The sequence below is a fragment of the Pleurodeles waltl genome, chromosome 5 (assembly GCF_031143425.1).
Source record: "Pleurodeles waltl isolate 20211129_DDA chromosome 5, aPleWal1.hap1.20221129, whole genome shotgun sequence".
NCBI classification, from domain to species: domain Eukaryota; kingdom Metazoa; phylum Chordata; class Amphibia; order Caudata; family Salamandridae; genus Pleurodeles; species Pleurodeles waltl.
Genome location: NC_090444.1, coordinates 747,534,885 through 747,549,171, shown reverse-complemented (window position 1 = coordinate 747,549,171; position 14,287 = coordinate 747,534,885). Strand labels below are relative to the sequence as shown.

General features: G+C 40.3%; 1 protein-coding gene across 1 annotated transcript in view; it reads left to right on the top strand.

The window, feature by feature from the left end:
* Nucleotides 1–14,287, top strand: part of LOC138296005 (two pore calcium channel protein 1-like) — a 538,306-nt gene that overhangs the window by 334,779 nt on the left and 189,240 nt on the right. Inside the window, exons 9-10 of the mRNA XM_069234709.1 lie at nucleotides 2,556–2,757; nucleotides 2,874–3,018. Of these exons, the coding sequence (XP_069090810.1) occupies nucleotides 2,556–2,757; nucleotides 2,874–3,018 (347 nt within the window). The remainder of the gene's footprint in view (nucleotides 1–2,555; nucleotides 2,758–2,873; nucleotides 3,019–14,287) is intronic.

Genomic DNA, 14,287 nt, shown 5'->3' with positions numbered 1-14,287 from the left:
ATTTTCCATGTCTAGCTGCAGTTCTAAGCCATAGAGTATGACACTCTTCCATGGCGTCAAGGAGAGCAACTCTATGTTTAGGGACACATTTTGTTTGTTCTCTCTCTGTTTCTGAAAGTTCAAGGAGGCTTGCCATCATTCCTTAAGAAATCGAGTTCAAACAGCCAATGCATCCCAGATCTGAACTATTGGCACCCTTGCGACACCTATCTTTTTCCACATGCAGTGTTACACTCTCCAGACCCACCTACCTCATCACTTCATTTCACAAGTGTGTAATGTCCAGAGCCCTGGCTGACTTCCGATTTATCGAGATTCCCATTTTGAAGCAATATCTATACTTTTGGAGTTAACTTTTGTCTCTCTCGGTTCAGGGCATTAAGCTCCATAGACATGTTTCAGCGTTCTTTATCCTGTTGTTTCTGTCATCTTTAAGAGAATATCACTCACTCTTTCCTGGTATTCAGTGCGATAATACACAATAAAATCCTGCTTTCCTAGCACTACATCTAAGGCAGACGGGTGTGGCAAGCAAATATACTCTGCCAACTCTTTTAATGTTGAGATAATTTCTATGCAGAATATTGAATTGCAACAATGTGAACCTGAAGGTTTAGGACACTTCTTTATGTGAAACTAAATGTTAATGCGCAGTTTGCTTTCCCAGCTCTCTGGCTATGTTCTAAGACCATTTCTCTATGAAGTCCTCAAATCACCATTTAAACATTTGTAGGAGTGCCAGATAAAGTTGTAGCAGCAGAAACTTTTCCTCTTTCAACACAAACAGCTGTAAAATTCTGTGTGTGGATAGGATAAATTATCTGTTTTTCCTGGTCCATTTCATTTCCCTAATTATCTTCCTCTACATCAAGAACTGACCTGTATGAATGTCATTAGTCTGTGCAAGATCGGGGAACAGTCTGAGGACTCCAGTTTCATATAACCCTTCTATTGTTCCAACTCCCTCATCCATTTATGGAAGTACTTGGCCTCAATCCATCTAAACTGGGTAGATCCTGGATTGGGAGTCTGGAACAGTATGCTCCTTCTAAATAAATTTTCCTTAAGCACTCACTCCAATAATATCTAGCTGATCTCAATAATCAAGGTAGCTTTCATGTTTTGCTCTTTGAATTAATAACCGAGCCAGCAAGCTCACTGTTGCAAACGCTTGCTTTCACCGTTTCAGTATCCTGTGAGGATGAGCCATAAACCATCCTGCGAAATCTGCTCCTGCTTGCAAGAGGGGCTCCAAGAAAGCTATCGAAGTCGCCCTAGACTGATAGGAAGAAGCACAAGATGAGCAAAAAGGAGAGCTATGCCATCTCCATTTACAAAGTGATGAAGCAAGTCCAAGCAAGTCCATCCAGACACTGGAATCTCCTCAAGGCCATGGACATCATGAACCCACTGCAGCTTGCCTGTAATATAGTAAAGTTTATAATCTGGAACTTCCGACACTAGCTTCCAGTGGGGGGAGCTGGATTGAACATAGAGCAACTATGTGTCTATTGGAGCTCCAGACTGAATCAAGCAGAATAAAGTCCTTAAACAGTGCAATGGCCAGAATCACAGACAAGCTGGCAAAATAGTACAGCAGTTGCTGAAGACTCATTACCTTTGCCAAGCTATTCTGCCCTTAACTGATAAGAACAACACAGCTTCTCATCAATATATACGCCTTCTTAACATTACCAGTTATAATATCAGTGTCAGCACCAGTAACATTGTTTCTTATACCAAAAAATACTGACATGAATGTCTAAAACAGTCACACACTTCACACTTAACATGTGTGCTACATCACAAGATTCTGATAATGCTCCGCGCCGTTTGAACTCAGAGCCCAGGACTCTGAGTTTACTTTGGCCATATAGAAATCAGTGCAACATGGAAAGAGAAAACAAACCCTTTTCTCTCCTTTTCCTGATTAGATAAGAGAATTGGAATAAATTTATTGACCGATTGTGAGCCAATACAGAGATCAAGACCCCGGATGAGAGGTACATTACTTAATTTGTGCTTTAAGTCAGGCACTATGAACTTCACTTTCCAATTATCCAGCCTACAATATGGTGAATCTTCTTTGAAAATGGATGAATATTAATTTGTATAAGTTGTGCATTGAACAATCTTGTGCAAAGAATGTATATTTTTTATATATTAGTATTGGTTCTTATGTATTTTTAGAGTGCCCTTTCCATCACCATTGTGCACATAAATGGATTTTGTAAAACTAAAAGTCTGCTTTTATTGAATGGAATCTGTAAACCACAGGCTGATACATGATAGTGAGCTTTGGTGGAATTCACCATAAATCAGCATCTACAGGCTGCTAAAAATAATAAAGTGCTTAAGAATAATGTATGTACTGCATGGAAATATTTATGAGATTGAGAGTATAATGTCAAAATTATAATGGAAGACAAATTAAAGTTATTTGTTTCCAGAAATGTAATTTCCTTCGAAATTCTTACAAAACATTTGTAGTACAGTGGGAAGGAAGAAAGAAGAAAAAAACATATATAACCTTATGTGTTGCCCCTTGTTTCTAGAATGAAATTCGTAAAATGGCTTACATGAAGCATCGCAAGATGGTGGATGCCTTCAACATTCTAAAGGTCAAAGAAGTACAAGAGTTTGTAATTAAGCAAGCACAGTGGAACCGGCTCGTGAAATTAGTTGCTCCAGATATCAGCAATTCTCACAGGGAGCTTCTATTGAGAGTCTCTGATGATGAGCAGAAGGGTTATATTGGTGAGTGGAATTAACAGATTAACTTTACTATGAATCGGGTTATGGGTAATGTTGGCTGAATGTTTCAGTTGATGGCATCTCTCTGTGTTTATTAAAATATTGTGTTTCAAATGCAGGCATGAAATCTTTTGTACGGCTTGCTGATCTCCTTAACATAAAAGTTATAACCATGAAATCGCGAATGCATCCCCTGGAACGATTGATGCCTTATTTATACAACTCTCGAATTAGTCACCTAATACGGCGCATGGTAAAGCACAAGTAAGTCAAACATCTAATTTAGCTTTACAATAAATCAAATAATTTGTTTCAATTTCTTGTTCCATGATCTCCCGTAAACTCTTGATTTCACTACACACATACATCTACCCTCATCCGACTTAACACAGTGCAATCAGCTGCCCTTTATGCATGTTCTTGAATGATATGCCACAACTTGATACTCCATTCCTACCCCTCAGTACCACAATAAAGAAACATAGCATAGGCGCTAGAAATGTAATATTTGTTTGTGAGCTTTCTTTTACCATATGTCTTTGTTAGACCTGGCAGCTCTTGGCATGGTTTCCCTGTACTTATTGCTTCAGACCTCCTGTTTTTAGACCCTGTGCTGTAATTCATTTTTGCTAGTTTTGATACTCTGGGCACTTTACCACTGCTAACTAGTTCTAAAGTGCAAGTGTTCTCTGTGTAAAAGAAACTGGTAATTGATTTTCCAGGATTGGCACATTTGATTTATTGGTAAGTCCCTAGTATAGTGGACCATGTGTGCCCAGGGCCTGTAAATCAAATGCTACTAGTTGGCCTATAGCACTGATTGTGCCACCCACATGAGTAGCAATGTAAACATCTCTCAGGCCTGCCACTGCAGTGTCTGTGTGCGCAGTTGTGCACCTTCAATTCGACCTGCCAAGTGTACCCACTTGCCAGGCCCAAACCTTCCCTTTTACTACATTTAAGTCACCCCTAAGGTAGGCCCTAGGTAGCCCCATGGGGACAGTGCAGTGTATTTAAAAGGTAGGACACATACTGTTGTGTTTTCCATGTCCTGATTGTGAAATACTGACAAATTTGTTTTTCAATATTGTAAGGCCTATCCCCCCCCAGAGGATAACATGGGGATTGTCTTGAAATATATTTTAAGTGCAGTTTCCCCTTGAGAGCACATAGAGATGAGGAGTTTGGGGTCTCTGAACTCACAATTTAAAAATACATCTTTTGGTAAAGTTGTTTTTTAGCTTGTCTGTTTGAAAATGCCACTTTTAGAAAGTGGGCATTTTCTTGCTTAACCATTCTGTGCCTCTGCTTGGCTACTGAATACACGTCTGCGTCAGACTGACATTTGGGCTGTTTGTGAATTCACTCTAGACAGTGACACAAAGGGAGCGGAGGTGTGTCCTACATATCCTGATGAGTCTTCCTGGGCTAGGGTGGGAGGTGGAAGCTGACTCCTGCACTTGAAAGAACTGTGTCTGCCCTCACATAATACATTCTCCAACCCACTAGAGTGTGTCTGGGGCAGGGCAAGTAAGAGGCACTACAAAGGCTTTCCTTTGAAATTTGCCTACTTCAAAGACAGGAATGAGTATAAGTATTGGACTGCTGAGCCCAAAATTTTAGATTAATTCTGGATCTAGAGGAATCTGTCAAGGACAAGAGCTTGATGCTTGAGGAGGACCTGCCACTCTGCCTGTTCCCTTGCTGTGCTGGCCTGCTGCTGCTGCTTCTGCCTTAAGAGGGAAAGGTCTGGACTTTGCTTTCTGAACCCCTGCTTGTGAAGTTTCTCCAAGGGCTTGGTCTAAGCTTGCCCCATGTTCTGAAGTCTCAGGGATATCAAAGATTTAATCTGCCAGTGCCTAGGCTCTTCAGCTGAGAGTCCTGACTTGCTAAGTGGTGCCAAATCCAGTCCCTGGCCCTTAGAAGTGTAAGCTGTTAACCTGCATGGGAAAATCCACACACTGCTAGGTGCGTGTCAGAAAAATCGATGCAGCGCCTGTTCCGCGGCTGAAAATTCAATGCATTACCTGCCTTGCGGCTGGAGAATTGGCGCAACGCCTGTTCTCAATGTGGACCCTTCGCACAGCTCGTCGGAATTTTCCGTGCACCAACCCGGGGCGCCAAAATCTTCACCATCACCGCACGGACCGGAGGCTGTTTGTCCGGAAATCGAAGCGTCCCTTCCCTGTGAGGAAGGATTGATGCATTGCTTGCCCAGCGGAGAAAGAATCGACACACAGCCTCACTTGCAAGAAAAGAATAGACGCATTGCTTGCTTTTACGATGCACGCTCGCCTGTGCAGCTTTATTTTTGACGCATACCAGGTACTTTTTGCTAAAACAATGCATACATTGATTTCTATTGATTAAAACTCTTTTTACTTTAAAAATGAATATCTTTGCTTGTGTATGTTGGATATTTGTTGTTTTGGTCTTGTTTGATTTAGATAAATATTGGCTATTTTTCTAAACTAGTGTGAAGTCCTTTTGTGGTGTTTTAACTGGGTTACTATATGTGTTTGTACACATACGTTACGCATAGCCTCTGAGATAAGCCTGACTGCTTATGCTAAGCTACCAAGAGGCGGAGCAGAGGTTATCTGAGCTGTGTATCTCCCTTACTCTGGCTAGAGTGAGGGTCCCTACTTGGACAGGGTTGCACACTGACTGCCAAATAGAGACCCCAGTTCTAACAGTTTTTGTCTTTATTTTATTAAGAAGCTCTCATTTTTCAGTTTTGTATTGAAAATGTATCTGATTGAATGCCTTCCCAGTTTATCTTATCCTTGCACTTGGATTACTTGATTCATAAAGATATTTGTGTACCTCACTTGAACACAGGCGCAAATACTTCCATGTAAAGGTGTACATTTAAATTTTATTTTCACAAAATGTGAATTTAAGCCCTTAAGTGGATTGGCTCACACATCATACTACACCAGTATAGTGTAATGTACTGAATAGACAAGGAGTTAGCTGGGAGCGCTTCAGAGAAGGGATGTATACGCTTCAGTAGCAGAACAGTGACAAAGCTGGACATTTATGGGCATTCAGAAACGTTCATACCCTGAATACTGTAGGGATTTAACCCACTCAGGGCAGAGCAAATCTTTAACGAGAGTATGAATGGGGATGAAAATGCTAAAATTGGTGATAGGTTTTTCCATATTAAACAAAAAATATTTTGCCAGTGGGTTAAAAAAAGGCAGTAGTTACAAGTGCACATGGGTACACAGTTACACCTCTGCTGATGTGCACTTACCACATGTACTTTTTTAATACTTGTGTATGTTTTGGTGGGATTTGCCAGTCACAGCTTCCCAGGATTTTTCTGTGAATTAAAAAAAGTGATATATATATATATATATATATATATATATATATATATATATATATAACGTTACATGAGAAAATGTCAGTGTTTCTGTTTTTTGTGAATTAGGTCCGTAATGTCTAGAGAAAACATTGTTTTCAATATTGTCCTTCAAAATGTCGACAGAAAGTGCTGTAAATTGTGTTCTATTACAAACACAGAAAACAAAATAAAGAGGTTTTTATGATACATTAGGAAGGAACAGTCACGAGTCTCTCCCACTATCCTGGTTAAGACAAATATAATGACCTTTAACAACGCACTCCCTCCCTCACTTCCTTCCAGATTTAGACGTGAGTACGCAGCTTGATTCTGAAATATTAATATGCCCATTTGAGGCTGCTATGCTTTCTCGTAGAGCGTTTCTAGTCCTTGCTAACACTTACGTCCCATAAGGCGTCCTGCACCATCTCCGCACAGCTCTGCTGATGTTTTCTGCATTCAGAGGTCCCACCCTCAGATGCCACCGACAGTCCATCGTAAATACTAATTCAAGTCCTGGTGCCCGCTATTACCGCGGCAAGCAACCATCGCATAAGATGGCGGCAGCAGCATCCTCTCACCATAGGTTTCCCGCAGACACCTTTGTCTCCTCAATGCTAAGTTTTTGATGCTCAGGTGTCGGGGAGATTCTCGCAGCACGGCCTACTTGCACTTTGCTTTGGAGCTGCATTTCTCTTCTCTCAACCTGTCAGAGTACTTGACTATTACAGACACTTTGACAGAAGTATTTAGTTGCTGCTGGCCCGGTGAATTGAAAACTGTGAATATTTCTACTAAACTCAATTCATATCCCCTCCATTTCAGCAACTCTATATTTAGGATCAGTGCATGCGTGTAAGGATTTAGTTTTGGATACCTGATGGGTGAATGATGTGTCCGCTCTCAGCTAAAAGAAACTTCTCTTCATGAATAGAGGAGAGATCAATCAGGAAATAGTTTTAAGCTTTTGCAGCATTTATTCACTAATTAAACACACTTCCCATCGTAGGTTTATGAGTGGTGATAATTTATTAATATCACCATTCAGGTGCAGGCTAACTAACCTTTTCCATCATTTTAGCTCGTGTTGCTCCTTGCAGTGTGGTTCTCCTTGATCATCACAGTCATTTGCCTTTCTTTTGAAATCTCAACACATTTGCCTCCAGTGTAGGTTGCCAGTTTTATTCTTTGTCTACCTTGATTTTCACATGTTATCTCAGAAATGGAGTTGCAGATGTTGTGGTCTCGTTAGCTATATTGCTAATTATTGGCACAACATTACTTTTGCTGTGTTCCTCAATAGCATTTGCCTTTCATTTGAAATCTCAACACATTTACATTCATTTTGGATACCCACATGTGTGCTGTGCCTAGCTTGACAATCACGTTTTATGTCCTAAATTGTATTGCATATTTTATTCTCACCATTAGCAGTGGGGTAGGGGCAGAACTTGCTGAACTAAAAGGAATGTGGGGAGATGTGCATTGCTTCACATTCCATTCCCCTTTACCAGCTCGCTTTGGCAAATGGCTGATGCTGGGGAATGAGAAATGCTGAACGAACAGAAACATCCTTTGTCAGAGTGTAGCTCCCATTTATTTCACTGTCTTTCTAATCCACGAGCAGTACATTACACAATATTTCTACCTCTAATTTAATGGCAGTAATAGAATTCAATGCATTGACATGTACAAGTCCTTTACCAACCTTTTAAGGACCTTAAATGACAAAGCTTCTTCCCGTGGAGGACAAATGTCCAAGACTGAGCACCTGCTGACAGGATAAGGAGCAGGCAGTACGTGCCTAATACCTTAGGAGGCAATGGGCGCTGTTTACTCTGGAAACATAGTTCTTGTGTTCACAGTCTGCCCTGATCCTGGCCCCTGTCCTAGTTTTCCCCGATGGCTGATAGGAAGGAACCTTGTGATCCTCACAGTGCCTGGATTTCCCAGGTGATCCAGCAATTCCACTGTTGCAGCTTAACCTTTTTCTCTCCATGTCTGAGGGCAGATCTCTCATTATCCTCCTCTTTTACCCTGTAGGTCACGGTCCCCACATACTGTGACTACAAAAAGTACTACTTTCAACAACTCTTCTTTATTGTGATTCTCGCCTTTCATCACTGCTCTTTGTTTCATTCTCCCTGGGTTTCAATCCTTCAATGATGCCTCGTACTCCGTTTTTATCTAAGGATTGAGTCCTTCCCTGATATGACTGTTAATATATGTTGTCCATGCACCCTTCACTAAGCGTCAGACCTTAATAAGTAGACTTACAAGGGAGACGCGAATAGGTCGATTAACCTTTTGACTCACTTCGAGTTTTTCCCACCATATATCCCGTACATGCAGATCAATAATCAATACCAATCAATAACATTAGTAATCAGTTGTAGTCAGAAATTGTCACACACCATGATCCTTTAGTCATGAATAACCACACCTTTATGTAAAAGTTAGAATATGTATTTCCCTATATTAACAATGCTAATGTAACTGTAGTCAATTTCAAAATCAATTGATAAACATACAGAAACAACACTGGCTGTCTAATGGGGCAAGGGAATGCAATCTATTCAAAGCTTGAACTACTAAACATTCTAAAGTTACAGTACAGATTAATAACAAGAATAACTGCGCAAACGATATTACATACATTTAGTTTCAGCAAGGAAAAGACATCAGCTGTTATTTCTTATAGCGAACTTCATCAGTGAGCTCCCTAACTAGCACCAGATTAGATTACCATGTTTGGGCTTCATGCAAAACAATTTAGTTAACACAAATTTGTAAAAACATCTAACTATGGCTCTATCAAAATATAACGGTTGGTACCTAGAAATAAAAGCAAATAGACATAGCAAACATGATCATAGTCAGTATACCTCTCCTCAATAAGGTTCAGAAAGCTGTGACAGCCTTTGTCATCAGGACATCAGTCTGGTCAGCAAGGCATAAGGATTCAGCATCAAAGTTCAGAAAGGAAAAAGTCTCTAATCAGTAAAGTTAAGAATGTTTCTTCTCAAGACGATCAAAAAAGTAATGGCCAAAGTGGCTCTTTGGGCAGTTCGAAAGAAATGTTGCATCTTCTCCTGGTGCAGTCTGGCTAAGTTAGATTTCCTAAAACTACTTCCCACATCCTAATTGGTCAGGGAATTGCATGTTCACACTTTGTCCAATGAAACTAAAACTTCAGATCTCCATTTCTACTAGTACATGGTTCACATGTCGATGATTGGCTCCTTTTGTCCCGCTCCCATCATTCGGCTCCTCAGGTAACAATATTGTTTTCGCCTATACTCTAGTCAGTGGGTCCATTGTCTCCTCCTGGGAAGGTCAGTCTTACACACATTAAACATTGTTGCATTAGCTAGTACAGCATCTTCTAGCAAGCAGTTCTCATGAGAAATACTTTTAGCTACGGCACATAGACAGTACAGTGGAAAATCACAATTTAATTCTCTAAGCAGACATTTCATTAAACGCCTAAGAAATGTAGCTTGACATGAGGCCATGCAACTAGGCCAAGACTGCGCTAAGTTAAAGCCTTCAATTAATAAAGCTAATACATAATACATAACCCTTAATATGACTTAGTACTACATAATTCAAAGATAAGCTCGTCATTTCATATTAATAAGGCACTAATAAATATACTTTGTGAACATTGATGGCCACTCAGGAGGGCGCACCTTCAAATGTGTGCATTATTTTTCTCTAAGTTATTATATTTTCTGTGCAAATCTTACACTCAAAACACATGAATATTCATATAGTAAAACTCATTAAAATTTGCGTTAACAGGCCTGATTACGACCTTGATGGAGGGGATTACTCTGTCACAAACGTGATGGATATCCTGTCCGCCATATTACAAGTTACATAGGATAGAATGGAACTTGTAATATGGCAACATATTCTTCACGTTTGTGGTGGAGTAATCCCCTTCGCCAAGGTTGTAATCAGGCCCTAAATGTCACCTTTCTTGCCTATACTTCTGAATCCATCCCTGGTCGATTCCTGTTGGGAAAGTGTTCTCCAGAGGCTTTGATAATGCATTTTCAAGAAGGGAAAAGTGCATGATTCATAGTGAAAAAACTTGATATTGCATACATAACCTTTTTTTTTTTTTTAACTGAGAGAGGACTATTCAACCCTGTGTTCACCCTTATAATGCGCTCCTCTTGATTTATTTACAAATTGTTAGACCTGGCATCCTTGATGTAGTCTCCCCTGTCTTTTGGCCTCTGCTTCTTATGTTTTAACTGTGTGATGGACTTTGTTTTTGCTGTTTTTTGGTACTCTGGGCACTTTACTGCTGCTGACCAGTGCTAAAGTACAAGTGTAACCTGTATGTGTAATTGGCTTTTCCTTGATTGGTATATTTGATTTACTAGTAAATCCCTAGTAAAGTGCACTAGAGGTGCCCAGGGCCTGTGAATCAAATGCTACTAGTGAGACTGCAGCACTGATTGTGCCACCCACATGAGTAACACTGTAAACATGGCTCAGACTGCCACTGCAGTGTCTGTGTGTGCAGTTTTAAACTGCCAATTCGACCGCCCCTTTGTGTACATGTAAGGCATCTCTAAGGTAGGCCCCATGTAGCCCCATGGGCAGGGTGCAGTGTATGTTAAAGGTGGGGCATGTACTGATGTCTTTTATATGTCCTGACAGTGAAATACTGCCAAATTCGGTTTTCACTGTGTGGACTGCCTTTTAATATCTTTTAAGTGCAGTCTCCCATTGGGAGCAGATAGAGAAATTGAGTTTGGGGTCTCCAAACTCACAATTTATAAATACATCTTTGGTAAAGTTGTTTTTCAGATTGCCAGTTTGAAAATGCCACTTTTAGAAAGTGCCTGCCTTTGGAATCCACGTCTGAGTCAGACTGACAACTGGGCTGTTTGTGAATTCCCTCTAGACACAAAGGGAGCTGGGGTGTAGCCGGCATATCCGGAGGATTCTCCTGAGCTGAAACTTACAACTGGAAGGACTCTGCGTGTCCTCACACAATGCAATCTCTAACCTCCTGGGGTGTGTCTGTGATCTTGTGCACAACAGAGACTTTCCTTTGAAGCTTGCCTACTTCAAAGGCAGAAAAGAGTATAAGCAGTGGACCCAAACCCCGGATTTCTAAATTACTTCTGGATCAAGAGGAGCCTCTGCCAAGGGGAAGAGCTGAAGAGCTGTAGGAGGAGTACTGTCCCTGCGCCTGGGAGTATGCTTTGGTGGGTTGGCCTGCAGTTGCTGCTTCTGCCGGAGAGAGGACAATGACTGGACTTTGCTGTGTTTTCCTGCTTGTGAAGTGTCTCCAAGGGTTTGCACTGAGCTTACTCCTTGCTCTGAAGTCTCAGGGCCATCAAAGACTTCCTCTGCCAGCACCTGAACTCTATTGCTGAGACTCCTACCCCGCCAAGTGGTGCGTAAACCACTTCATGGGCCCTTGTAAGGAGAAGCTGGTGGAATCAAGACTGAAATCCACACACAGGAGCTGTACGGGAAAAAAATCGGCTTAGCACCTGCTTCGCTGCTGAAAAATTGACACACCACCTGCATCATAGCAGGGAAATCGATGCAACACCCGTGTGTGGCTACAAAAATCGACGTATCACCTACGCAGAGCAGCTCTTTACAACCATGCGCCAGAATTTTGCTCGCATCGGCACTGGGTGTCAAAACCACAGCAAACCTGCGCGGACCCAATGTTGCCCTATTTTAGCTTTATTTTTGACACAAACCAGGTACTTTGTGTAAAAGCAACACATCTATTGATTTCTGTGGATTAAGACTCTTTTTTACTTTAAAAATTCATAGCTTTACTTGTGTATGTTAGATTGTTGTCGTTTTTGTCTTGTTTGATTTAAATAATTATTGGCTATTTTTCTAAACCTGTGTTGGGTCACTTTTAAGGTTTTCACTGTGTTACTCTGTGTGTTTGTACAAATACTTCACACATTGACTTTGAGATAAGCCTGACTGCTTGTGCCAAGCTACCAAGGGGTGAGCAGGGGTTGTGTGAGGAATGTAACTCCCTTACCTTGACTAGAGTGAGGGTTCCCTGCTTGGACAGAGTGCAAACTGACTGCCAGCTAGAGACCCCATTTCTAACACAAATCTATTATCTTTTTTGGCAGGCGCAGTATTGCTTTCTGATTCATTGAAAAGCTGCGCTCAATCTGGATCTCAATACGTTGTTCCTGCTTCATCACTTTCACCTCTGCTAATGCAACCGTACCTCGTTTAGCTGCAAGCTAATGACTCATTCGTTCTCTAACATTTCAATTTCTATGCTACTTTATAGCTTTCTTTATCAAAGTTGTGCATTTTCTTTTGGATGTTGACTATTAGTGCATAGGATAGTACAGATGCCAGTTTTAAGTAGCATTTTCTGTAACAGTTCAGTTTTAGTTATACCCATACTTTGGTAAGGCTGTTGTTGTTGATAATTCATACTTTAATAACGGTATTTGATTTATCTTTTTTAAGTCACTATCTGCAAATGAGCTTGCTTAGGCTCCCCTGTTTTGTCAGCTAATCCTTGGTTTGATTTTGCATTGTCCCACAGAACTCTGTTCAAAGTTGCTTTTCCTTGGCAACTTCCTCCCAACTTTGGATATTTCTAGTTTGCATACATTACTTCTAAAACTTGATACCTGTGTACCTCCATAATGGTATCCACTTTTTAAGTAACTTTTCTTGTAGGTTCCCAGCATCATGTTTTTCCATTTTTGGCTCTTGGCTAGATGCTACTTTTGCTGTCTATTGGCAGACCTGTTGTTTGCAATACACAATGTATAGTTAAAGCAAGCTTTGAATTAGTTCATTGCTCATAATTTTGTATCCTGCCTTTGCATAATTGAGGAGACTTTTAAATATTACATTTAGCACTTTATTGAAGTTTCTATGCACTTACACCGCTCCTCCAGGTGTTCTGTGTGATCTTTTCCACACCCCTCTTCCTGATGCTGTTTACTCAGCATTCCACATGCACAAATGTTTTATTTGTATTTATTTATTCATTTTTACTAGGGCCAGCAGCAGAGAAACACTGCCAGGCAACTTGGGTTCTTTTGTGCTTCGCTTAACTTAATTTCACTTACTTTTTAATATTTTGAATATCTCAGTATGACATGCTATCTTCTATGCTGGGTTGGGATATTAAAAATGGCCACCTGCTCCATGATATTTGCATGTTCATAAGTCACGATGGATGCGTCTTGGTGCATGCATGCACATTAAGGTCATCTCAGAATGTTTTTTTTTCTAATAGAAAATCCATTTCAAGATTGCCAGCCATGTCTGCACAGATATCTTGACAAATGTGCATGCATGCAATAGAAACAAGCTACAGTTTTTCTAGGTGACAGTGAAATGAGGCAAAATAGTGTTGTCTAAACATGGCTCTGTTTGCAATGCTGTCTTTGAGCAGGATGAATGTCAAAACTACTGATGGTAAAATGAAAAACCACCTCTTGGCAGCTAAAACACAAAAATTAAGAAAAGCCACACATGAGAGCAAGGTAAGTGAGGCTGACAGAGAAGCCACCCAATCGTGAACAAGGATTGGCTCCATGGAGCATTGTATACAATGCTGTCTGTGACAGACAGCTTGTGTGGTCTGTGGGGAAATCACAAAAAGCATTGCCAAAGTCACCAACTCTGCCTTTTAGAGCTCATACCTATTGGATTTGCAATACTTGTTATTTTTTATTTTTTATTGGGTTTTCAAACGGATATAAACCAGATAATCTTAGTCCTCTGTGCAACCATCTAAGCCCCCTCCCACCTGCAATCACATATAAATGTAAAGCTGCGCCATAATATTCACAGCATTCCAGATGCTACCTTCTCTGACACTTCTTATCCTTGTATTATCATATCCAACTTTGTCTCCTCCTTTTTCAGTTGTGGAATACTTGTTCTTATATGGTTTGCTTTAATAATATGTACTAATTCAATGAGGTTAACTTGGACTCATTGATAATATAATCATACTGTTCCCAATACTTTTCATCATGTATGAATTCATATTAATGTTTATCACAATATTTCATGTAATATTTGCTAATAATTCTATGAGGATGTTAATTGTTACTTTGAGCTAATTACTGATTTATTATTGTAATTAGTTTTAATATTAATGTATGTAATTGTATAATTTACATCTTATAGAAC